The sequence below is a fragment of the Biomphalaria glabrata genome, chromosome 18 (genome assembly GCF_947242115.1).
Source record: "Biomphalaria glabrata chromosome 18, xgBioGlab47.1, whole genome shotgun sequence".
NCBI classification, from domain to species: domain Eukaryota; kingdom Metazoa; phylum Mollusca; class Gastropoda; family Planorbidae; genus Biomphalaria; species Biomphalaria glabrata.
In genome coordinates, this window is record NC_074728.1 from 18,709,947 (window position 1) to 18,735,649 (window position 25,703).

General features: G+C 41.3%; 1 protein-coding gene across 4 annotated transcripts in view; it reads right to left on the minus strand.

Annotated features, from left to right (window-relative positions):
- Nucleotides 1-153: 153 nt before the first annotated feature.
- LOC106077367 (uncharacterized) overlaps nt 154-25,703 on the minus strand; it is a 92,044-nt gene continuing 66,494 nt past the window's right edge. For all 4 annotated transcript variants that reach the window (XM_056016870.1, XM_056016872.1, XM_056016869.1 and 1 more), the window contains exons 37-49: nt 25,481-25,634; nt 24,483-24,663; nt 23,033-23,241; nt 21,368-21,587; nt 13,483-20,719; nt 12,298-12,498; nt 8,731-10,776; nt 7,908-7,997; nt 6,934-7,087; nt 5,134-5,309; nt 3,884-4,039; nt 3,103-3,232; nt 154-2,336 (exon numbers count right to left, since the gene is read on the minus strand). In XM_056016870.1, coding sequence (XP_055872845.1) covers nt 2,075-2,336; nt 3,103-3,232; nt 3,884-4,039; nt 5,134-5,309; nt 6,934-7,087; nt 7,908-7,997; nt 8,731-10,776; nt 12,298-12,498; nt 13,483-20,719; nt 21,368-21,587; nt 23,033-23,241; nt 24,483-24,663; nt 25,481-25,634 — 11,216 coding nt within the window. In that variant the 3' untranslated portion in view covers nt 154-2,074. The remainder of the gene's footprint in view (nt 2,337-3,102; nt 3,233-3,883; nt 4,040-5,133; nt 5,310-6,933; nt 7,088-7,907; nt 7,998-8,730; nt 10,777-12,297; nt 12,499-13,482; nt 20,720-21,367; nt 21,588-23,032; nt 23,242-24,482; nt 24,664-25,480; nt 25,635-25,703) is intronic.

Consider the following 25,703-nt stretch of genomic DNA (forward strand, 5'->3'; position numbering starts at 1 on the left):
GATAGTCTGTAATGACAATAGAAAGATGCATAGAAGTTTGGGTTTAATTGGGTTTTTCCGTAGTGACAGAACAGAAATATAGAATCAACGGACAAGGACGACTGAGAGAGACGACGAAGACTGTGCTCCTTCCATCTGTATAATGGTTTTGAAGTTACCAGCAGGAGTTATTAAGTTTATCTACTAACTGTTCTGTTGTTGGTTGTATTTACAAACTCACGCCAACATCTACATTTATCAGCTATCTACAGTCTTAGCCATTACCAATGGCATGTTATTTTAAGAATATAAATTAAAAAAAAAAACTTTTATAAAAACAATGCTTGTATTGATTAAAGGGAGAGGACCCTCCAATAACTGCTGCTTTATCTCTCAATATTGAAAGTTTATCTCCCCCTTTTCTATATAAATCATAATAAATTAATTGTCAATAATTGATTATTTAATTGGTTAATTTTTTTTATTGATTCATGTGTTATCTTCGACAATAAAAATTGTGCAAAATTTCAACTTGATCAGAGAATGGGAGAAAAAAAGTTGTAGAAGTATCCTCCCATGCAAAGTGAGTTGATAAAAGCTTTGTAAAAAAAAAAAAGTTTCATACCGCCGGTACCTTTAAAAGAAGCACATACAATTTTTTGTTCCTTTCTTTCAGTATAAAGCATATAGGATTTTTTTTTTTTACATTTATCTAATCAGTTGCAAACCGTAGCAACCGTATTACTAAAGTAGTAACTTTTCTAGCCAATCCACGTCTGGCTTCTTGCACAGCTTGGCTTAAAGTGTTGATATGTTAGAGACTCTTTGCAACAAGCATTCACAAAAGTTGAAACTCCAAAATTTCAAACATTTCAACAAAAAGATTTAAAGGATTTGACTTTTGTCAAATGTTTCCAGAATTTAACTAGTATCGAATGAAATACAAACTCCAAAGACAAATTGAAGACATTTTATTGAGCATTCTGTCCAAGAACTATTTCAAGATGAACTCCATTTATGAATTGTAACATATTTCAAACATTCACTTCACACTTCTTATGTGTTTCTTGTCCATACTTTTCTTTAGAGTGTGACTAACTTACAAAGAGGTAGTACGAAGCCTGTAAGTTCTGGCTATGATGCAAGGTGAAACTCAGGTTTACCTGTACACAGGCACAAGTTTATAGTGGTCATCATAAGAATTAACATGTACAGAAATGAGAATTAACATGTACAGAAATGAAGATTTATCTCAAGTACAATAATAATAATTTTACATTTGGAACAGATTAGTTAACATATATTATGCTTTTCAGTCTTAAAAAATGATAAATGAAAAAACTGATTTAATAAAAACAAAAATAAGAATTAAATGTGAAAACTGTACATGACCATTTCATATTGATCAATTCGTAATAATGAATATTAGTACATCAAAACAAAGCATTTATTTTATTGCAAAGTGTCTTTCATATAAAAAAAAGAAATTAATAAATAAATGAGTAATTTATGTTCACCAATAATATAAACACACAGTCATTTTAATTTGTAACAAAAGTATTGAACAGTTTAACACATCATTCACATTTAGACTAAAATATATTGTATGTATAAAAATATATATAAAGAATATGTTTACAAATTAGTATATATACATACATTTTGTTAATATCTTGAAACGATGTAGTTATATAATACAAGATGAAAAACATGTTTTTTTGTTTTAACTAAATTTTTCATTTCAGATCCATCAGTCAGTGTCAGTACATGAAGTAAAGAGAGGTTTCTAAAACAATTAATGAGTTTCATGTGTCTATCATAACGAATGATCAATTGATTTTATTTTCCCCCCACAAAAAATTTGACATTTTCATGACAGCTGAGAGGGCTCAATGGCTCTTTAAAACCCAGAATTTTATCTCCAACATTCATCAACATTTGAACTTGAGATCCTTTGATTTGGAAGCCAAAGTACTTGTCCACTCACTGTCTCGGCTCCAGTAAATACAGCAAATTAAATTTGCACGCCATAGCTTATGGGTGTCAAAAAGTGTAAAATATAAATAGGATACAATCAACCCTTACAACAAAGTTCCTATAAATCTTCCTCATCCAAATTCATAGACGCACTTATAACATCCTGGCTTTTGCCACCAGCTGCCCCTTTCTTGGTTTTGTAAAACTCCATGGTCAGGTCTGACACGGGGGACTTCCCATTGCCCCCACTGTTGATGGATGGTGGTGGAGGCATGTAGAATGGGACAGCATAACCTAGGTATGGCCTCGGAGGCTTCAAAGAGCTAGTCATGCTTCCGCTGTCAGAGATTGTGCTCAGGGATTCTTCTGCTGCCTTTCGCCTGTTAAAGGTAGAAAATAAACAATTAGTGAAACATTGTGATACAGCGAAATCCAGATAATTTGATAATTTAATGCTCTTCTTGATTTAATTTTTTTTTTTAAAAGCCTTTTCACATTTTAGTAAAAAGCCATTGGTTAATCCATCTTATGCACCATCCATTGATTTCTAGCACTACATTTCGAATGTCTGCATTGTATATGGTATGTGTGAGAGACTTAGTTTTATTAGTTTGTATAGAAACGCACCATAGTCGATGGACTATTAGTGACATCACGACATAGTTGGGCTATAGATTATTGATGTAAATATAGTCAGTTGGTGTTAGGACTTCTTAGGGATAACGTGATATTTTAGACAGAGACTCAACTGTGGCCATTTCAACATTAAACCTTATCTGTATTTGAATAACGGTTTGGACTTAAAACCTTATCTGTATTTGAATAACGGTTTGGACTTAGTCTTTTTTTACTTATTGTTACATGTGTAGGTCTTGTTACTTGTTAGTTAAGTACATCGAATACAGCCATACAAGAAACCCAGACACACCTCCAGAGTAATCTGTCGAAGTCAGACAGCTATCAACAACTACAAGGGCAAGGCCTATCACTGATGTTACATAGACTGGCCTATAATGAGGTACAAAGGCTGGCTGACTAACACATCTCCTTTCCCCCTTTCTCTCCCAGCCATGCACATACCAGACAATATGCACTGTATAGTTACCATAATTGTAACTTTAAATCAACACAGATAAAGAGACTTACTTCTGCTTCCTTCTCCTGAACAAGATCAGGAATAAAGCAAAATAACAAAGAAGGAAGAGCAGGGCTGCTATTATAGCTGAAATTAAAACCACTGTCGGCACTGATGAATCCTCTATGAGGTCAGGATCAACTGAAGAAAAAAGAAAAGTCAAACAAGCTTATTACATCCGCATTTATTATCAAACTAATCAGAACATGAAACTAGCAACAAAAGATACCTTTTAAAACAACAAAGCTTATATTAAGTGTAAACTAAATTAGTGGATTGTACATCAAGTGGAGATATTGCTGCATCTAGATAATTGGTGAGATCAATAGAACCCCAAACTTAATATATTTAAGTGTAGAAAAACAATAACAGTAAAATTGATAAGAGATAGACTTCATATGCCATTGTCCATTTGAAAAAAAAAATAAATGATGTTACACTATACTTATTAATAGGGAGATAATCCAGTCAAAATACTAAAGTCACAATCATTACAATAGTTATTAAAAAAAGAGTGTTTTTAGTGAATTGACCTTATGTTAAGTACAGGAGTAGACATCACAGTGGTAAAAAAATTTTCTTCAGTGCTAGACTTGTGGTGCTATTTGCTAAGTATCTGATTAACTATAGCTTAACAGCATTAAAAGTTTGCTGTTTAGAGGTCCCCATTCGGCCCCCTTTAAATTATCAAAAATCTTTACACAATCTCTCAGTCTTAAATAAAACAGCTGCTAGAACAATTGTGATAAAATAAAAAAGGGTTTTATTTTTACACTAAACTATTTCACTTACGGACACAATATCCATCTGAGCTGACAAACTTTGTATGACACCGACATAGAATCTCATTCTTGTTAGGTTTGTCTTCAACGTTGTTTGCATCATCTTTACAGTCTGCATTTTTTGTGCACTCTTTTGTAGAGTTACAGGGTGTACCATCAAGTTTGTCTGGTGGGTCATAAATATATATTTTTAAAATCTTGTATTAGCAAGATTCTTTGTTATGTTCTACAGAACTAAAAAAATCTTAAGATGATAGTTTTTGTTTTAAAAGGGGTAAAAAAGAAACAAAATAAAAGCAAGGAATCCTTAACAGTGGAAGCATGACTAGCTCTTTGAAGCACCAGATGCTATACCTAGGTTACACTATCTACACGGAGGCAGAGTGGTAAAGAATTTGGCTTCCTGGTGAAGACAGATTTTTTTATTTCAATATCTTTAGAGCACCTCTGAGTCCACCCAGCTCTAATGGGTACCTGACATTACTTGGGGAAAAGTAAAAGTGGTTGGCTGATGTGCTTGCCACATAACACCCTCATTGACTGTGGGCCACAGAAACAGATGACCTTTACATCATCTGCCCTGTAAATTGCTAAGGTCTGAAAGGGGAACTTTACTTTTTATTTTACTATCTAAATACCTCCTTCACTATTCATCAACAGCAGAGACAAAATGGAAGATCCTAAGTAACCAATATTTGCAACCAAAGCTTATACAGAGGGTATCAAGTTTTATGTCAAAAAAATGTCAACAGATACCATTTTTTTAATCTAATATGGCACAAAGATTTAAGCAAAAAGACTATTACAGGTAGAATCAAGTTGCCAATACATAATTCTGCCAAGACAAGAATTAAATCATAAAACTGTTTTGTTTTTTTTTTTCAAAATACATTCATCATGCTTCACAAATTAAGAAAAATACCAAGAGCTAGATGTCAAAAAGGAGGCGCGGTGGATGAGTGGTAATAAGCTTGGCTTCTGAATAGGGGGTCCTAGGTTTGAATCCTGGTGAAGACTGGGGTTTTTAATTGCGGGATCTTTAGGCGCTGAGTTTACCCAGCTCTAATAGGTATCTGACATTATTTGGGGAAAAGCAAAGGCGGTTGATCGTTGTGCTGGCCACATGACACCATCGTTAACTGTAGACCACAGAAACAGATTACCTTTACAGGTCTGAAAGGGAAACTTTATACTTTACTAGATGTAAAGAAATAATGCTTAATGCCTATAGTTCTAAAGTCAAATCAACAGATAACTTACATAAGTAGCAAACTCCATAGTCATCTTGGTAATACTGCGCTCCACATGTACACACCCAACCTAGCTCAGTGCTACACTCTGCCCCACTGACACATTGGCCACGGCCAGAACACGGCTGACCAGCCTTGTGTACATCTCTACACACCTCTTTCTCAGCATAGTATCCAGGATTACACCTGGAGAATAATCAACAAAATGTTTTTTTATGAGAATGAATAGAGTGAATATCAAAAGAAATGAAAAGCACAACTAAAAAATATGTTTAAAGTAGGTTTTAAAAAACAAAGCTTATATGGAGCTTAGTTGTATCAATTAGTTTGGATCAGTCATCTAATTAAATTTGTATTAAATATAGACTAACAATAAAAAAAGCATAAAGCTCAAACCTTCTCAGGCTTCGCAAACCAACACAGTAACCACTCTGCTAGTGGGGAGCTTATGGATATGGAAGATTGTATAGTTATCTATTGTTTCTATAGTCTCAACCTATTTTAGGTTTGTCTTCATGACTCAAATGACAACCTATAAAGGGGACTGATTCAGATTATACCAGCACATCAGTAAATTATAATTTCTTTTCCTTGTTCGAGATACCAAACAAAATAATTTATTACCAATAGTTAATTAACTAATTGGCTAATTTTTGTTATTGATTCTTGTGTTGTCAGTTAAAATAAATAATTGCACAAAATTTCAGCTTGATTAGAGATTTTTGTGTCATGTACAAACTTTATACCAGACAGACAGACAGAGTGAGTTGATATAAGCTTTGTGAAAACCCACAACTATAACTTTAGGTTAAAAAATGTTTTAATCTGCAAACTTCTTTTATTAGAAATATGTTATTTTCTAACATATTTAAGTATTAATTTTATATAATAAATTACAGACAAATTTAAGACATAATTCCTCACTAGCCCAAAAGGAATAAAGGATAATAAAATATGATGGGTAATATGGCTGTCAGCATGGTCATGCTGTATGTGCTCTGGGCTGTCCACTGCTATCTTCTACAGTCCTATGGGAGGCTTAAGATAGGATGTAATTATATTGAATTTCAAAGGAACAGTTGAAATATGTAAAACAAACAACAATGTTATATTTTTTCTAAAAGCCTTGAAAAAGAATTAAACCTGACACTTGCTAGATGGCTAGAGATTATGTTCAAGATATAAAACAAGGAAAAAAGAGTTAGCAATTCAATGTATATATATAGATTCAATATATAACTTGAGGAGTCTGTGCTGTGCAGTGTTTAATTTTTCTTTAGAGAGGAGTTTCATATTAATTACATCCTAGCCATTTTTCCTAGCCTAATCCCACTGCAAGACAACTAGGAATAGAAGATAGCAGGGTTCAAACTCAAAAAAGCTTTTGTGAAAATGACAAGCAAGTCAAGGCATCTGCTGCTGATAACAGCGTGGATGTCCTGTCACCAAGCGCCCTGCTATTTGCAGCACCTCCTCATTGGTTATTTGTTTTTGCCACCTTATTTTAAAGATTCGCCTTAAGCATTTGAGGTGGAAGATATTTAGCTTTTTTCCTGCCATGAGTTAGTTGACCATGTTTCACTTCTTTGTAGCAGAGTGCTCATCACACAGGTCTGGTAGACTAAGGTTTTGGTATTGTTAGTAAGCAGTAATCAATAAAATTATAAAAGAAAGAGTAAAAGATCCATTTTTAACTCTTAACCCTACTTTATCTATTATTTTTCTTTGTCATAGTAATCAAAACGTGTATCTTAGGTTAAAGACTTCTAGTCCTAGTGACTAAACAATAATGTAGCACTAGCAGACTTACTTGCATTCAGCAGCACCAGATACATTGGATATTTTCTCACAACTGCTGAGTTCAACACATTTGTCCAAATCATCACAAGTGGCACCTGGTTTCAGCAAGTCTCTGCACACACCATCTCTAGCATAAAAGTTGTCCACACAGGTACAGATACCATCTAAGAAAAAAAAAAAACTATAATAAGGCTTCTCTTTGACTCGGAAGATGAATTAGACTAGTAATGAAGTATTTCCCGTAGCTACACAGCCCCAGCTACATGCTTTGCCACCTTTGCTCAAAGTCAAAGAATAAATATTTAGAGTTAAAACTCATAGGATCTACTATGATCTAGAAGAGGTCTAAAATCATAAATGGTAGATCTATATTTCGATATTTGATATAAAAAAAAACTAAAATCACAGGTTAAAACACACGAATTAACTTAAGCTCCTAATCCCCCCCCCCCTTTTTTTTTCCGTCTTCATGGACAATTAGTATGAATTTGGACGAGTCGAAAATAAAATAATGAATCAAGAATAAAGAAATTCATAATGTTGACGGTGTTGAGCTAATTCGATATCTACGCATTCTAAAAGGCAATTCGCTTTCTTTTGCAGAAACTAATAAAAAATTCGGTTAATGTCGAATTATCCTGGTTATTTGTGGGTTTTTTTTTTTTTTGTTTGTTTTTTTTTTTTCAATATCCCAATACAAAATATTTGTGTTCATTCTTCTTCCTCGTTCTCATTTTCGTGCATTATTTTTTTACTTTTCTAGTTGCAATAATCTCATGATTGAATTAAAAAAAAAAAAAAATTACCAGGAAGAAAGTTGGCCTCAACAGTCTCATGTGTTCGATGACCCATGTACATATCAGAATAATAATTTAAAACCCATCAAGCATTGTCTTTTATGGAATCGTTCACACCGAATACGCTGAACTGATTAAATTACTACACCGAGTCGCGAGACATTTTTTAAAAAGTAATGAATCTTACCATAACAAAGTGAGTTTGTCACGCAAGTCCCATTTGATTCGCACACACCATTGGCCTTGATCAAAGGAAGACAGGTTCCACGAGGGTCATCTGAAAAATGAAAACACAAACAATAAAACATAAGTTGAATTTCAGAATCATCTTCTTTTATGAATTAACGTCTGTATTGTATAAGATAAGATCTCATCTCTTTTATTTACAAAGTAACATCACACACTTGTTTTAAAGTCATTTCGATTAGGAATTATAGAACACAGATCTAGGCTTGAGTCAGATTTTTTTCTCCATTGGATGTTCTTCTCCCTTATTTTCTTTGACACTGTAGTCCTACTTGGCACACCGTACTTAATAGATCTGCTTGACTGTCCAGACTTCACTCATTTCATTCATTACAAATGCAGTTGTTGTTTTTTTACTAAGTTTACCCATTAAGTTTTCATCTCAATGAAACATTGTATGGAAATGAGTGCCCAGTCCAGGCACTGGACTCGATTGGTCAGATAAGTTGCATTATCTAATACTTTAAAAAAAAAAGCATGAGGTAATAATAATAATAATAAAGTCAACTCGAGAACGGAAACAAAATTCCTTGTAGTTCTCTCAATAGAGTTCAAAGGGAAATTTTCTGTAGATGAGGCAGAACTGCAGTCATATGCTACTGTCCTGTTACAGGTAATGAGACTCTTCCTACAAATGTTCATAGTTTCGATATTAATTAATTACTATTTCGAGTTTTTAACACTTTAAAATGTGTGAGTTTAGAAGTTTATTTTTAAACACTAAGTTTAACATTGCTGCACAGCCAGTGATAATTATGACTTACCAGGCAGAAAACCTGCATAGTAGCCTTTGTCACACTCACAAATGGATTTGATTGGATCACACTCGGCGTTGACCACACACTGACCAAGATTCCTGCACATCTTGGCCGGTCCGATCTTCAGGTGGCACTTGCCCATTTCCGGGAAGTATTCGGGTTTACATTTGCACACTGTGCTGTTGTTCAGTACAAGGTTGACACAGTCGGCGTTGAAAGTGCATTGCGTGGAGACCCTACAGTTCTCTCCAGGCGGCTTCAGCGTCTTACACGCGCCTCCCTCATTGAAGTATCCGCTGTTGCATTCGCAGAAACTCGTAGACAGGTTGCATTCTGCGTTAGCCACGCACTGGCCAGGGCGGGTGCATTCTCGCCCGGCCTTCTTCCTCTCTGTGCAGTTTCCAGCCTCGTTGTAAAACTCCGCATCGCACAGGCACTGCATCGTTTTGACGTCACACTCCGCGTTGTGGATGCACTGGCCTATGTTGCCGCATGGGAGCTCGGCCTTGATTCTTGGCACGCAGAGGTCCAGCTTGTCTTGGTAATAGTCTTTATCGCACACACACGAGGAGGCATTAACGTTACACTCTGCATTGGCGATGCACTGTCCCGGCGCTGAGCAGGTTCTGCCGGCGAAGATTCTTGGCGCACACAGGTCGCTCTCATTCCTGAAGTATATCTGCTCGCACTTGCATTTCCAGCCATCGGTGGGCGAGCAGTATGACCCTGCGACGCACATGCCGACCCCCCAGCATCTCTCTTCTACCTTTTTCAAAGGGATACAAGCGTTGGTAAAAGGGAAATAACCATCATTGCATTTGCAGTAAGAGAGGGAAGGGGAGTTAAGCTGTGGGTAGAAGACCATGGACTGGTCCACTGTCGGGCTGACACCCCCAGAGTTTGTTGTGCATTTTGCGTTCTCTACGCACCTGTCAGAGTTTGGATCACAAGTTGTCATAGCGGGCGTGAGCAGCTTGCATGTGCCGTGGTAGTGAAAGTAATTCAGCTCGCAAAGGCAAGTCTTGTTGGGAGAGCAGAAGGCATTCTGAACACAGGTACCGTTCGTCTCACACGGCGCCCCTGCCTCAATCACTTGGTAGCAAGTGTTTTTGCTTGCATTGTCCAACCTTACGAAATACCCAGTTTTGCACTCGCAGAGGCTAGAAGAAGGAGAGCACTCTGCATCGGCCACACATTTCCCAAACCCGGAGCAAGGCTCTTTGGCGCCTAGCCTTTCTTTACATTTCCCATTCTCAATGTAAAAGTCTTGCAGGCAGACACATTTTTTGACATACTTTGTCACAAACTCGCAAGATGAATTAAAGGTGCACTGGTTTTCGTTGTCACATATGGAGCCATGGTCCAAAAGGGTGACGCACTCTCCATTTTTCGAGAAGTACCCTAAGTTGCACTCGCAGACCCCCGTTGTCAAATTGCATTCAGAGTTCTTTATACACTGGTCAAGGGCGAGACATTTCTGGTCAGCTTTGAGACGAAGGTCGCACTTCCCGGCGTTATTGTAGTAGTCCGGTTGACACTTGCATTCCAGCTTGGACATGTCGCACTCGGCTTGGTGGACACACTGACCGATGCTGCTGCAGTTTTTCCCAGCATCTATCCTAGGGACACACCCGTCTCCCTGTCTGTAGTAATCCTTGTTACAAACACAGAGATTCGTCTGGATGTTGCACTCCGCGTTGTGGATGCACTGGCCGAAATTGTCGCAGTACTTCCCGACCTTGACCCTCACCTTGCAGACGCCGTAATCATTAAAGTAGTCCGGCACGCACTCGCATTGCGAGGTGGTCGTGTTGCAAACGGAGTGGTTTGCGCACTGTCCATTCTGGGTGCAGGAGCCACCCGCGTTGATCTTCTTGTAGCACGAGCCCCCGGCGTCGAAGTGCCCCGCAAGGCAGACACAGGTCATATTGGTCAAGTCGCATTCGGCCAAGTCAACACACTGACCCGGAGCTGTGCACGACTTTCCAGCGGGTATGCTGGTGACACACTCCGTGCTTGTCTCATAGAAGCCTTTCTTGCAACGACAGATGTCTGCGAACCAAACAAGACAGGGAAAAAAAGTAGTTAAACAATAGAAAAATAATTAATTTGGATAGTTGTGTTGCAATACAAACTTGCCGGCGGCCCTTGCTTGCAAGTCGTACTGAATTGAACTGAATTCAAGAATGTAGCGTAGGCTAGTAATGCAGTCGCGCAGATCTGTAACCCCTTAGTAGTCACGAAGATAAACCACATAAGAAAATCTATTAAAATAAAAAGAAATTAAAAGCTATACTCCCTTTCAGACTGACGATCTATAGGGCAGATGTTAAGGCCGTCTGTTTCTTTGGTCAACTGCTAACGAGCTGGGTGTCATATGACCAGCACCACAACCAACCGCCTTTAATTTCCCCAACTAAAGTCAGGTTAGAGTTAGGTGAACACCGTGAACTCAGAGGCGTCCTAAAAATCCCGAAATTCAAAATCCCAGTCTTCCTCAAGATTCGAACCCAGGACCCTAGTTCAGAAGCCAAGCGCTTAACCGCATCATTTAAAACATGTTTCCTTTTTATTGTTTTGTTTATATCTTTCCAAAAAAAAAAATATCCCATTCCTACACCTAGACCAACTACCTTGAATGTTTTGTTTGACCAGGTAGATTCTATCATTGCATTGTATTCCGATTTATCTTCGTCCTACTCCACCCTCCCACACCCTTGTTGTTACCGGTCGTTGACTTGTAGCACTAAACTGCTGGTAGACAACTAAACCGTTGTAGGCGTAATATATCTTAACTAATAAACTTGAAAAACTTGAATAACTTCCTTGTGAACAGTACTTAATATAACAATAACAATAGTATAGACTAAAATTAACTTGCGATCGAATGAGATAAATGCAGTAGGCTTTAGTAATAATATATTTCAACAAAATATAACCCACTACAATAACACAAGCTTTCAGTCTCACGTTCTGGAGTCGTCTCATTTAACTAAGACCAAATGACGACAACGCCACCTATGTTGCATCATTCACAGCCCATCGCTAACCTCTTCCCAATGTCACCATAGAATCATACACACACATCATAACACCCCTCCCACACATAAGCCCCTCCCACACACAAGCCCCTCTCACAAACCAAAAACCCATCTCACACACAGCTCCCTGCCACGCACAATAATCTCATGTATACATCATTTCTGATTACTATTTCCTTCAGCTCAAATAACCTGCCTAGGGTGTGCAGCTAAACATTCCGGGCTCACTCAGGTCTCACGTAACTCACGAGGCAATGATGAGGAGCCACAAAACTGCAGTGTATAGCTCTCAGAAAAATAGACAAAGAGAATAGATTATCTTATCTTATATAATACAGACGTTACTTAAAAAAAGAAGATGATTACGTCCTACGCGTCATGCATTTAGTCATGCATATTAACCGATGACCTAAATTCTGCCAAGTCACTGGTTTTCCTGGCTAGCTCAGGCAACCCATTCCATGCTCTAATAGCACTAAGGAAGGAGGAGTATTTGTACAAATTTGTCCTAGCAAATGATTGCTATGATTACCTTCTATTTTATTGCACGTTGAGTTGAAAACACACTGGGAGTCGTGGGTGCAAGGCATCAGGGGCGGCTTCTTCTGCGGGCACTCGTTTCCCTCCGGGTAATGTGTGTTAGAGCACAGGCAGACACCCCCGAACGGCGTTTGACATTCGGCATTGTGTACACACTGACCCAGACCTGTGCATGGCTTCCCTGGACCTTTGGCTGATGAGAATCAAAGTTAATAGTCATAACATACTTCAATTATTTAAATTATCGAAATAAATGAAAATTCTCATTTGAAAAAATTAAATTCGTATATTCATTCTCCAAAAATCTTGCACCCAACTTCTGTGGATTTTCTGATTTGTCTTTATAAAAACTGTTAGCTTTTCTTTTGACCGTGTGGTAAAGAATGTCTTATTGCAAGTCAACACTCTAGCTGGCAAAAAGAAGGACAGCTCTAGACTTGAAGAAACGAAAGCTGAGCTGGTATGGTCAAATTGTATGACATGCCTCTCTGTCTAAAGTCATCCTTCAAGGTACAGTGGAGGAAGCATGACGAAATGGTCCAAAGAAAAGCTGGCTGGACAATGCAAAAGAATGGACCGGCCTATCTCTTGATATCCTGCTAAGATCAGCTGCTGACTGGGAAAAGTGGAGGGATTTGGTTACACAAAGTGTCACAGCACCGATACGACGAAAGTTAAGGAACAGATGAGATGAGATGGTAAAGATTTGAAAGAGCTTAAGTCTACTTTTGGGCAGTCTAAGTTAAAAATCCTAAGGCATTTAAAAAAAAAAATGTTCACTGCGTCACTTCAAGGATCAATCAATAATTAATTTAAACACAAAATAAAATGAAAACAAGCAGAATATAAAAATAACAGCAACAGTATACATTATCTAAAGAGAAGAACCCCCCCCCCCCAATTTATAACTATATATCTCAGTGATGTAGAAGTTTTTCCCTTTTTCGATATCAAACAAAATAATTAATTTACCAATAATTTATTGACTAATTGGTTGTTTGTTTTTTTTTAAACTGATTCTTGTTTTGTTAGGTATAATAAATAGTTTAAAGTTTCAACTTGATCCGAGAAGGGGTGTGGGAGAAATAACATGTACACACTTTTTACAAGAGGCAAACGGCGAGACAGACGGTGTGACAGACAAAGTGATATAAGCTTTGTAAAGATGTTCACTTACAAGGGTCACATTTAGTTCCGTTTCTGAAGAATAAATCTTTACACTGGCAGGTCAAGTCTTCCCCTGCATTCACCAGCATACCGCTCGTGGAGTTAAAAATCGGCCGAGGCCTCATTTTTGGCGGGAGGCATTCGGCGTCGTACGTGCATTGGTGGGTTTCATTGCAGGACGACTCTGCGACGATGCGGACCTGGCAGAGGCCGTCTTTGTCATCGTAGTAGCCTCGCAGACACTGACACTGTCTGGCTATCAGATTGCAGGTTGAATTGAGCGTGCACTGGTAATCCTCTTTGCAGAATTGACCGGAAGGAATTCTGGGCTTGCACGCGCCGCTCTCGTTATAGAAATGGGGCAGGCATGCGCACTTGTTGACCAGAGGAGTGCAGATGGCGTTGTGCGTGCACTGGTGAGACTGCTGGCAGTTGTTTCCGATAGCATTCATGTCGGTGACTGGAATTCTCAGATGGCAGACGCCCGATTCATTATAATGGGTTTCTTTACAAATACAGCTGTGTGACGTATCATCGCAAACGGCGTTTGGCGTACACTGCTCTGTGAAGTTGCAGTCGCTGCCTATTTTGAATCTTCCCACGCAGAATCCTTCAGGCGTGTCGTAGTAGTTATCAAGGCACAGGCAGGTCGTGGTAAAAAGGTCACACAGGGCGTTGTGGACGCATTGGTGAGTGTACTGACACTTGGCGTCAGTCCGAATTCTCGGGAGGCAGTTCCCCGCGGTCTCATTGTAGTAAGCATCCAGACACTGGCAGGTTTTTTTCGCAGGGTCGCACAGAGCGTTGTGTGTGCACTGATACGTTTCCTGGCAGGCTACCTGGGCATTGCGGCGAGGTTTGCACTCCCCCGACTCATTGAAGTACTCGTGGAAGCAGGTGCAGACCTTCGTCTCCGAGCTGCACACCGCGTTGGAAGTGCACTGCTCCGTATGGTTGCAGCTCTTCCCAGCGTCGATCCTCTTTAGGCAGCGCCCGTCTATGTTGAAAAAGTCTTTGAGGCACTTGCAGACGTCGTCCAGTTTGGAGCAGGTGGCGTTGTGGGTGCATTGATATGTACCGGTGCAGTCTTTTTCTGCAAGAACTCTCTTCAGGCAAGTGCCCTTTTCGTTAAAGTAATCCGGCTGGCATTCGCAAGTGTTTGAAAGCTCGCCGCAGTCTGAGTTATGCGTACATTGGTGGCTCTCCTTACATTTTTCTCCTGCAGCGATACGCATAACGCATAGACCAGAGGAATTGTAAAACTCGGGAAGGCACTCGCAGGTTTTGTTGCTCAAGTCGCAGACGGAGTTTATCGCGCACTCGTGTGTCGACGCGCACGTGACGCCTGTTCGTTTTCGCTTGATACATCGGCCGGAGTCATCGTAAAAGTCTGGGTAGCAGAGACAAGTGTCGGTGTATTTGTCGCAATATGCGTTGGCCGTGCATTGATGAGTTAAGAAACACGTGCCTTTCACATCAACCCTTTCCAGGCACTGCCCTGATTGGTTATAGTAATCACCTAAACACGAACACAGGCTCGTGGGTTGAGAGCAGTTGGCGTGGTGCGTGCACTCGTGGCTTTCTTTGCAAGGTTTGTCTACAGGTATCCTGATCTTGCACTCGCCGCTCTCGTTGTAATAGTTGTACTGACATTTGCACACCTTAACAGTTGCGTCACAGTCAGCATGGTGCGTACACTGATGAGTTGAGTTGCACTTTCCTTCAGCCTCAACCCGCACAGAGCATGCGCCTGAACTGTTGTAAAATTGGCCGGTGCATTTACAGATTCCGTTCGAGCAGGTAGAGTTGTGAGTACACTCGTATGTCGATTTGCATGTTTTTTCCGCTTCGTGTCTCGGCAAGCATGAGCCTTTTTCGTTGAAGAAGGCCGGTAAACATGTACATTTGTCTGTATCGCAAGTTGAGTTTTGTGTGCACTGGTGCGTGGTTTTACAGGCCTCTTCTGCCGGTACTCGCTTATTGCAGACGTTTGAGGCATTGTAATAGTCAGGCAGGCATTCGCATTTTCCTGTCGCTGAGCAGTTTGAGAAATGAGTGCACTGAAGCGTGGAGTTGCAGGCCTCGTGCACGAGAACTCGCGGCAGGCACTGACCGTTGCTCGTGTAGTATTCCGATAAACATTTGCATAACCCTGGGGACTCGCAAGAGGCATTGTGGGTGCACTCGTGGCTGGTTTCACACTTGCCGTCTGCTGAAACTCTCTTGACGCACTGACCTGACGCGTTGAAGTAGTTTGGGAGACATTTGCACACCATTTGGGTGCCATCGCACACGCTAAGTTGTGTGCATTGGTGTGTAGATGCGCATGAAACATCCGTTTTGACCCGCTCTTTGCACTTGCCTGTATCGTTGTAAAAGTTTGTGCCGCACTGGCAAACTCCTTGTGCGCTGCACGTCGCGTTGAGTGTGCATTGCTTTGAATGACTGCAGGGTTCGTCCACAACTGAACGGGGCGTACATTTGCTAGCGTTCTCGTAAAAATCTGGCGAGCACTTGCAGACACCAGTATTGACGTCACAAAACGAGTTCTGGATACACATTTCACTCGACTCACACTTCGTCTTTTCCGCACCGACTCGCTCCTTGCACACACCGCTAGCGCTGTAGTGGGTAGGCAAGCACTGGCACCTCCCGTCGCTGCTGCAGTTGGCATAGTGAGTGCACTGGTAGCTGTCTCGGCAGCTCTCATTTGTTGGCAGGCGCTTGAAACACAAGCCTGTCTCACTGAAGTAGTCATGGAGGCATTCACAGAGGAGAGTGGACGGCGAGCACTGGGAATGATTAGTGCAGTGCTTGGTATCAGAGCAGCTCATCCCTGCGTCGGTCTTTTTTACACACACGCCCATGCTGGCGTAGTAGTCGCCAAAACACTGACAAGACCACTTCCCCGTGACGGTATTCAGAGCGCAGGCTGCATTGTCCACGCATTCCTTGGAGCTGTTGCACGTTTCGTCCACTTGGCGGAGGTTGGTACAGCGGCCCGCTAAACCGAAGTAGCCTTCCATGCACTGGCACGTCGCTGGCTGGCCGTCGCACTTGGAAAACTGAACGCATTGGCTGCTGCCGTTACATGGATGATTGACGTGGATCAAGTCCACGCATTTCCCGTGGATATCCTCGAAAAAGGCGTCAGCGCATTTGCATTGTTTTATACCTGGATCACACGAAGAGTTATGAGTGCACTGGTAGGTGTGGTTACAAGAGTTGGACGCAGGAATCAAAGGTAGACACTTTCCGACGGAAACATAATAGTCTTTGTCACATTCACACACTTTCTGTCCATATTTGTTGGTCAGGCAAAGAGCGTTGAATGTGCATTGCGGCGTAATGTCGCACCAATCACCAGCTTTCTTTAGCGCCTCGCACTCAAATTTCGCATTCTCGTAGAAACCTCGATTGCACTCGCAGGATGAAGAATTAGAAGAGCAGTTGGCGTTGAAGGTGCACTGACTCGACTCCTCGCACTTGGCGCCAGACTTGAGCAACGTATCGCAGAGCCCGAGTTTATTGTCGTAATATCCTGTCCGACATTCGCATTGTTTTGTTTGGTCAGAGCACTCGGAGTTATGGGTACATTGCCTAGTGCTATTGCAATCGTTTTTGGCCCGGATAAGATCATAACATCTCCCTTTTTCTGGGTAGAAATCTTTCCCACATTCGCATGTTTTAGACACGGCTGAACAGCTAGCGTTGAAAGTACACTGTCTGGTGTCGGTACATGTTTGCCCAGCGTCAATAAGCACTTTACAGTGGCCCTGGTGTTCGTAGAAACCATGTTCACAGTCGCATAGCCCAGTCAAAGGGGAGCAACTTGAGTTGAAAACACACTGGCTAGTCTCGTTACAAGCCACGCCCACAGTTATAAGCTTCTTGCACGTGCCGTCTTGAGCGGAATAAAACCCAAGGTTGCACGTGCACTGCTGAGTTCCTAGACCACATGTTGCATTCGAAACGCACTGTCTCGTCTGCTCACATCTTTCTCCTGGCGTCTTCAGCTTGAGGCACTCGTCGGTCTCGTTGTAAAAGGCTTGGTCGCATTTGCATATTCCGTGGGAAGCGTCGCACTGAGCGTGCTCTACGCACTGACCAGCTATACCCTGCTCGCAGGGCTGATCCGGTTTAATAAGGTGGAAACACTGTCCTTGTTTTTCGTAAAATCCAGAGTCACACTTGCACACTGCTGCATTATTTGTGCCTGAACATGAAGCATTTTTAACGCACTGGTCAGATGAGTTGCAAGGTTGGGAAGTGTTTATTCTTTTTTGGCAGTGAAGACCAGACTGGTAAAAATCTGGCAAACAAAGACAGGTTTTATTTGTGCATGCCGCATTGCTAGTGCACTGTTTACTTAGAGTACAATTTTCTTTGACGTTTCTCAACACGTGACATACGCCATACTGGGAGTAAAAGCCGTGGTCGCATTGACACGTCATGTTGACTTTGTCGCATGAGGCGTTGTCCACGCACTGGTCCGGTCCTGTGCAGATCCCATCTGTCTTGATCAGGTCTTTGCAATCTCCCGAATCCTCGTAGAAACCTCGAAGGCACTCGCAGACGCCGCTTCCGGTCACGTTGCACTCGGCGTTGGACGTGCACGTTCCTACCCTCGAGCATGTGTCTCCGGCGTCGATGCTCTGTTTGCACTTGCCGTTGGTCTCAAAGAACTCTTTCTTACATTGGCATGTCAGAGGCACCCCTTTGCACTCAGCGTTAGCCACGCAGTGGGCCGTCACATCGCAGGGAAGTGTGGCGTTGATCAGTGGAACGCAGCTGGGTCCCACGCGGTAAAACTCTTCAGTGCATGCGCATTTAAAGTCACCGAAACACTCACCACCCACTGCGCATGTGCCGTTCCTGTCACAGGCAAGGCCAATGTCTATCCTCTTTAAACAAAGCTCATTTTCTTCATAATAATCAGGTAAGCATTCACAGGCTGATTCTCCTGACGGCAGGGGAGAGCAGTAGGCGTTCTTAACACATTTATCTTTGGCATCACAAGTGTCCGTGACATTAACGTATTTTTTGCAGACGTTATCGTACTGGAAGTATGCTCCGACACACATGCACGTCTGCTCTTCAAAAGGTCGCAGGCATTTGGCGCCTTCGATGCACTGATAGTCCGCCTGGCAATCCACTGTAGCATTTTTCAAGGGGATACAAACTTTACCGTCACTGTAAAACTGACGGTTGCAAATACATTTGCCTGTCTGCCCCGGAGACACGGTCTGGGTCGAGTTGAGGCCGCACGTCGCGCCTGGCACGCAAACGTCATCGTGCTCACAGGTGTTGTTCACAGCAAGATGTGGGTAGCACAGATCACCTTTTTGATAAAAACCATCTTTGCAATCGCATACAAGAAGAGAATTCCCAGACGAACTGTTCCCTCCTATGCACTGTGCGCCGTTCACGCACTGTTCATCCGCACTGCAAGGGACGGACACATTTTTCAAAGGTAGGCAATTCAAGTCTTCTCGGTAATGCGTTTTGAGACATTCGCAGGTCTGGACACCTGAGCTAGATTTACCGTTGCATTCAGCTCCATCTATACACTGGCCTGGGCCGGTACAGGGCAAGGTGGCGTTGATGACCTCTTTGCAAAGGACGTCCTCAAGGTAGAAACCTTTCCTGCATTGGCATATAGACCTCATGGAAAATGTTTCTTGCTTGCATTCTGCTTCTTTAATACACTCTCGAGTGTCTTCGCAAGTCATAGTGGCATTCTTCAAAGGCTCGCATTGTGTTCCACTTTTGTAGAAATCCTCCAAGCAGACGCAGATGGTCTTGCCATTAGATCCAGAGCACTCAGCTCCGTTTATACACTGTCCTTTCGCACTGCACGGAGCGCTGGCGTTCTTCAACGGAAAGCATAAGGAGTTTTCGGGGAAGTATCCTTTGGAGCACTGACAGCTTAAGCTAGATCCATTCGTGAATACACCTCTGTCGGTGCATTCAGCTCCTTTCACGCACTGGTCAGTATTCCCGCAAGGTGCGTCAACCTTCTTTCTTACGTTGCAAACGTTGTTTTCTTCAAAGTAAAGAGTATCGATGCACTTGCACAAGGGGAAACCACTGGTGTTCGTACACTGAGATCCTGAAACACATTGCTTATCCCATTCGCACGGGGTAGAAGCATTCTTCAGCGTTTTGCACAGATTGTCTCTCGGATCTTCATAAAAACCGTTCTGGCAGGCACAGTTTAATTTCGCCGTGGTCTGGTTTTTTATGCATTCGGCGCCGAGTATGCATTGTCCTACAGCCGTGCACGGCTTGCTGGCGTTGATAAGCAGCTGGCACTTGGATGAGCTGTCTTCGTAGTAAACATTTTCTAGGCAGAGGCAGTTTTTCACCCCGCTGGCGATTTCCGTACAGTTGGCGCCTTGGATGCACTGATAGCTCTCTTCGCAAGGCTTGCCTGCATTGACCAGGACATGACAAATGTTTCCTTTGTTCTCATAATAGCCTTCCTTACACTGGCAAGACATAGAGGCAGAGTCGTTAACATTTTGTTGGCATTGAGCTCCCGGTATGCACTGCCCTTCTCCTGAACACGGGCTGCTAGCATTGATCAGGGGCCTGCAAATATTCTGGTCTTCAAAGTATTCTGGGTCGCAAATGCACACCCGGCGCCTATTCCGCACCACGCACTGCGCACCTTCAACGCACTGGTATGTATCGATGCAGGGCTTGCTTGAGTTAATGAGCTTTAGGCAGCTCAATCCTTCTTGATAAAAGCCTTGCTTGCAGACGCAGGAGCCATTGACTGTTGAGGAAAACCCGTCACACTCTGCCTCCTGAATACACTGATTCGCGCTAGAGCAGCTTTGGCTTGCATTTTTCAGAGGATGGCAGGCGAAGTCTTCATGGTAAAACTTTTCCGTACAAACGCAAGTCAGATTGCCAGGGTTGTCGCCCGTGCACTCGGCACCTACGATGCACTGTCCTCTCGCCGTACATGGTGACGTTGCTGGGATCAAAGGGTCGCAGCTGTTGTTCTCAGACGTGTAGAAGCCTTCTTTGCAGGAGCAGACAAACGGAGCCTGCTGCCGCTTGTAATCTCGAACGCAGTCGGCATTGACGATGCACTGATCTATGTAGATGCAAGGCAGAGTGGCCTTTATCCGAGGCATACATTTAGTGCCATCCTTGTAATAGTCAGCATCACAATGACATTCTTTGCCTCCCGAGACGGGCATACATTTGGCGTTTGGTACGCAGGAACCGTCAACCTGTTGGTGGAAAAAAAAATATAGCAAAGTTTGTTATTTAGTAAAACATTTATATCTAATTTAAAACAAAACAACTATTGATAACGTTCACCTTAACCTATCCCTAAGTCTTTTGAACCTTTGGGGCACCACCCAAGATTTGTCGACTCTATTTTTCCATTCCTCTTTGTCTTTTGCCTTGGATACAGCCTCTTTCAAAGGCTGGCACGTCCAGTCTTTTACGTAGTCTTAACATCGCTTTCTCTGCCTCTTCTTTTTCCTGTTACTGTTTCCCGAAGGAAGGTCTTTGTGAGCCCCGAAGATCTTGTAATATGGCCATAGAGTTTTAGTTTGCGTCTTTTATACACTAGTTAGCAGGTCATCGTTAATTATTGACTTTGATTATTTTTGTTTACTTCACGTTTGTATTCCTATTTTTTCTAAATCTCACCCTAATTCGGTTTCTTTGTCACTCTTTCCCTATGTCTCCTTTCTCACTTTCTTCTCTTTTTCTTTTTTTTTCTCTCACATTCTCCTTTCCCCATTCTCTTCTCATGTCCGCTTATGTCTTCCCACAATCCACCATAGTGGCTCAACAACTGAAGGAGGCCATTAAGTTCTCTGATTATGTGCATGCAATGCTATAGAAGATATAGACATTAAGCTTACCTGGCATGTTCCACCCGCGTCTATGAGTTTCATACAAGTGTCTCCAACTTGGTAGAAGCCTGAATTGCACGCACATACCTGGCCAGTGCCGTTTAGGGATGTCTGACACTCTGAGTTAACGACACACTGACCAATGGCCGTGCACTCCTGTGTTGGAGGGATTCTTTTAATGCAGGCCAGGTTCTCCTTGTAATATTCTGGGATACATTGGCATTCGGCCCTGATGAATAGAATAATAGATGGAACAAATCATAAATACTAGAATCGATTAAATGTTATTAATGTTAATGGTTATTAATGGCTAGTCTAGAACTTGGGCTAGATAAACTGGACTAAACAGGACTTATTGTGACCGTGGAAAAAGCTGACGTAATTTAGATTGGGGGTTAAGTTACATGCATTGGTATAGCTACAGTTGACACGGGACCATCTATGTCTACGGCATCGACTATACATCCCTTTTGATGTTGGGTTAAATGTATTCACTGGACATCATTTTCTGTTGATTATTTCAAATGTATAGTACGACCGGTATATAGTGATTTCACTCAGGGTCACTCTTTAGTAATTGCTTTAAGACTACAATAGTAAAGTAAAGTAAAGTTCCCCTTTCAGACCTTGTGGTCTATAGGGCAGATGATGTAAAGGTCATCTGTTTCTGTGGCCTACGGTTAACAAGGGTGTCACGTGGCCAGCACAACGACCAACCGCCTTTACTTTTTCCCTAACTAATGTCAGGTACTCATTAGAGCTGGGTGGCCCGAAGATCCCGAAAATAAAAATCCCAGTCTATATGGGACCAGGATTCGAACCCCGGTCCCCGGTTCAGAAGCCAAGCGCTTTACCGCTCAGCCACCGCGCCTCCTTTAATACTACAATAAGTGCATTTAAAGTGTGTATTCTTTCGTTTTTGTGAAATCGTTGGTTTTATTTGTTATTAGTTAGCAAGGTAATTGGTCTGGTTTTCTGCTACAGAAATCAAGAAAGGAGAAAAACACATTTTTTTTCCAATCATTAAGTACCGAGAATAATCTAGAATCATGTTTAAGTTATGACATTTTAACAGTAGCCTTACAATTCGCAACAAAAAAAAAAATCTTTATTATCCATGAGGAAATTCCTTTTACTAGCAACGCTTGGGTATATTTACGAAATATGTCTAGCAAACGGTTTGTGGGCCTTGTAGTGACCTAATAAAATACTACAGGAAGACATGTCTTGATGCAAGGCTTTATTAAACAAGAATGACAAAACAGTTCACAATAACACAGTACACACACACACACAAGATGACCTGGACACCATGACATTTTGACACACTAGAACAGATCAGTTCACAGCACACAACAAGAAACATAAATACACAACAGGCCTTATAAAATATAAGCATAAAGACCATTAGCTTGGAACTTGCTCCCATGTGAGAAAACAGAAACCACAAGCTTCAATGCGTTTCAAAACGGTGTGACTTAGTGAGCAAAATTCAAGATTCATCTGTGCTGATGAAGTCTTAGTCTGTTGTTGTTCTCAGGAAGGCTGTTAGAACTATGAGAAGGGAACCTGTCTGTCATTACATCAAAAGGGAACCTGTCTGTCATTACATCAAAAGGGAACCTGTCATGATATAAAATTAAAGTTAAAAGAACCTAACAAAACGAGACTGACCTGAGCCCAACGAGCTTGCACTCTGCCCCCACGATGCACTGCCCGGGTGCACTGCAGGGCACCGTGACGTTCTTTTTTCTGTCACACAGCCCGCCCCTCTCGTAGAAGTCCGCGCCGCAGGTACATGTCAGCTTGAAGCCGTTGTAAGAACAGGTAGCATCGCTGGTGCACTTGTAGTCAGCATCACAGTCATCCCCAGCGCGTATGTCCTAGGATATAGTGGGTATACAAAAATTGATTAAAGCACGCTTATTAGACTAATTACGGTAGATACTTGTTCAAAAACAAAGCTGGGTAACGTGCACAAAGTTTACAAACAAAACAAATTAAAAAAACAAGCAAAATACAAAAAAAAAATACTTTAAAAATAAAAAACAAAGCTTATATTGAGTGTAGTTGTATCAATTAGTTTGGATTAGTCGTGTAATTAAATTTGTAATAGATCTCAATTAACAATAAACAAACCTATGGGATTAGAACTACTTTTACTAATTTTATTTTAGCGTAATTTTAAGTTTTAGCTTTCTTAAATACCTTATGATCCTATCACTTGTCTGAATCTAGATTAATCTGTTTGCTATTAGAATGATTGGTCGCTTTTTAAAAATATTTATCACAAAAGTGAGCGACCTGAATTCGATTTCAAAGGAGATGCTTATAAAAATAGGTTTTATAGTTATTTATAGCTTTTAACAGATTTTTTTTCTCTTCAAACAATAAAGGGGACTAATTCAACTTATACTATTTTATCAGTCAAGTAAAATTTCTTTCCTTTGTTCGAAATACAAAACACGATAACTAATTACCAATAGTTAATTATCTACCTTGATACACCTGACTGAAAGTGGAATAAACTTAAAGGAGTTTAAAATCTTTCTGCTTAAGCATGGAGAGGAGCCAACCACTTTGTCCACACATAATTGTGGTTTAGTTCATGCAGATTCTCTTTAAGATTTCTTTTCTGTGTTTTTTTTTTGGGGGGGGGGGGGGGGGAAAGGCATCTTTGTGAAAAAAAAAATTTTTCAAGAGTTGGTAGCTGTGTTGTAGCTGAGCGATATTGGATGCTTTTTTCAATGAGTCTATCTAGACGATGTTTTAGTACGATGTATTAGTTATATTTCCAGGTTAAGGTTTTATAGAGAAGCGTGAAGCGAGGTAACTTTCATGCTGACGTACTTGATAAAAAGTAGTAAAACACCCCCCTTTCCTAACTTGTGATCTACACATCCGATGATGATCATCTGTTTCTATGGCTAATCAGAGTGTCATGCGACCAGTACAACGACTTAGAGTTGGGTAAACTATGAGACGTCTTTAAAATGCCGAAATTAAAAATTCAAGCCTTCAAGGATATTCAAACTCGAGATTTCTCAGTTCCAGTTCAGAAGCCTAGCGCTTTACCACTCAGCCCCGTCTTCCTCATAATTAGATAATAAATATTCAGTGTTACCTCTAGACATTTGCCGTTCTCGTTGTAATAAGGTAACTTGCAGGTACACTCTTTCAATCCTGAAGTAACATTCAGCAGGCATTCTGAGAAACGTGTGCACTGCTCTGTTCTCTTGCACTCCTGGCTTGCTGGGATCTCTGGACGACACAATCCAAGCTCCTTGTAGAAAGTTGGGTTACACCTGATGAGAGAAAGAGTTGGGTCACAACTGATGAGAGAAAGAGATGGGTTACACCTGATGAGAGAAAGAGATGGGTTACACCTGATGAGAGAAAGAGATGGGTTACACCTGATGAGAGAAAGAGATGGGTTACACCTGATGAGAGAAAGAGATGGGTTACACCTGATGAGAGAAAGAGATGGGTTACACCTGATGAGAGAAAGAGATGGGTTACACCTGATGAGAGAAAGAGATGGGTTACACCTGATGAGAGAAAGAGATGGGTCACAACTGATGAGAGAAAGAGATGGGTTACACCTGATGAGAGAAAGAGATGGGTTACACCTGATGAGAGAAAGAGATGGGTAACACCTGATGAGAGAAAGAGATGGGTTACACCTGATGAGAGAAAGAGATGGGTTACACCTGATGAGAGAAAGAGATGGGTTACACCTGATGAGACTTCAACTTACACCACCACATCAGTGAAGTACAATTTATCTCCCTTGTTCAATAAAAAAAATAATTACGGATAGTTAATTAACTAATTGGTTAGTTTATTTTTATTAATTCTTGTTTTGTCTGGTGAAAGAAATAAGAGTTCCAAATTTTAACTTGATCCGCGATTGGTGTGGGAGAAATAACGTGTGCACCCACTTTTTACAAGACAGACAGAGTGAGTTAATATAAGCTTTGTGAAAGGAAAATGTAAAGCACCTCAGTACCCCACTGCTCCAGTTCAAGTACTATGTATATGTATGCTCCCAAGAAGTACTCACACTCTTACCTGCTTGATTTGATTTTAGGTACATCAGCACAATTTAGGCCATTCTCTTACCTGCATAAGCTCTCTGGTATGTCAGGCGTGCATGTAGCGTTGTGGGTGCACATACTGGGCGTTGGCTTGCAGGGCAGGTCTGCTGCAACCAGATGCTTGCATTTGCCGTTGGATTGATAGAAGTCGAAGTCACATGTGCAGACTTGTAGATTGCCTTCAAGATAAAGGTAGACAATTGACAAGAAAAATATAAAAAAAATACTTTTTAAAAAAAAAGCCCAAC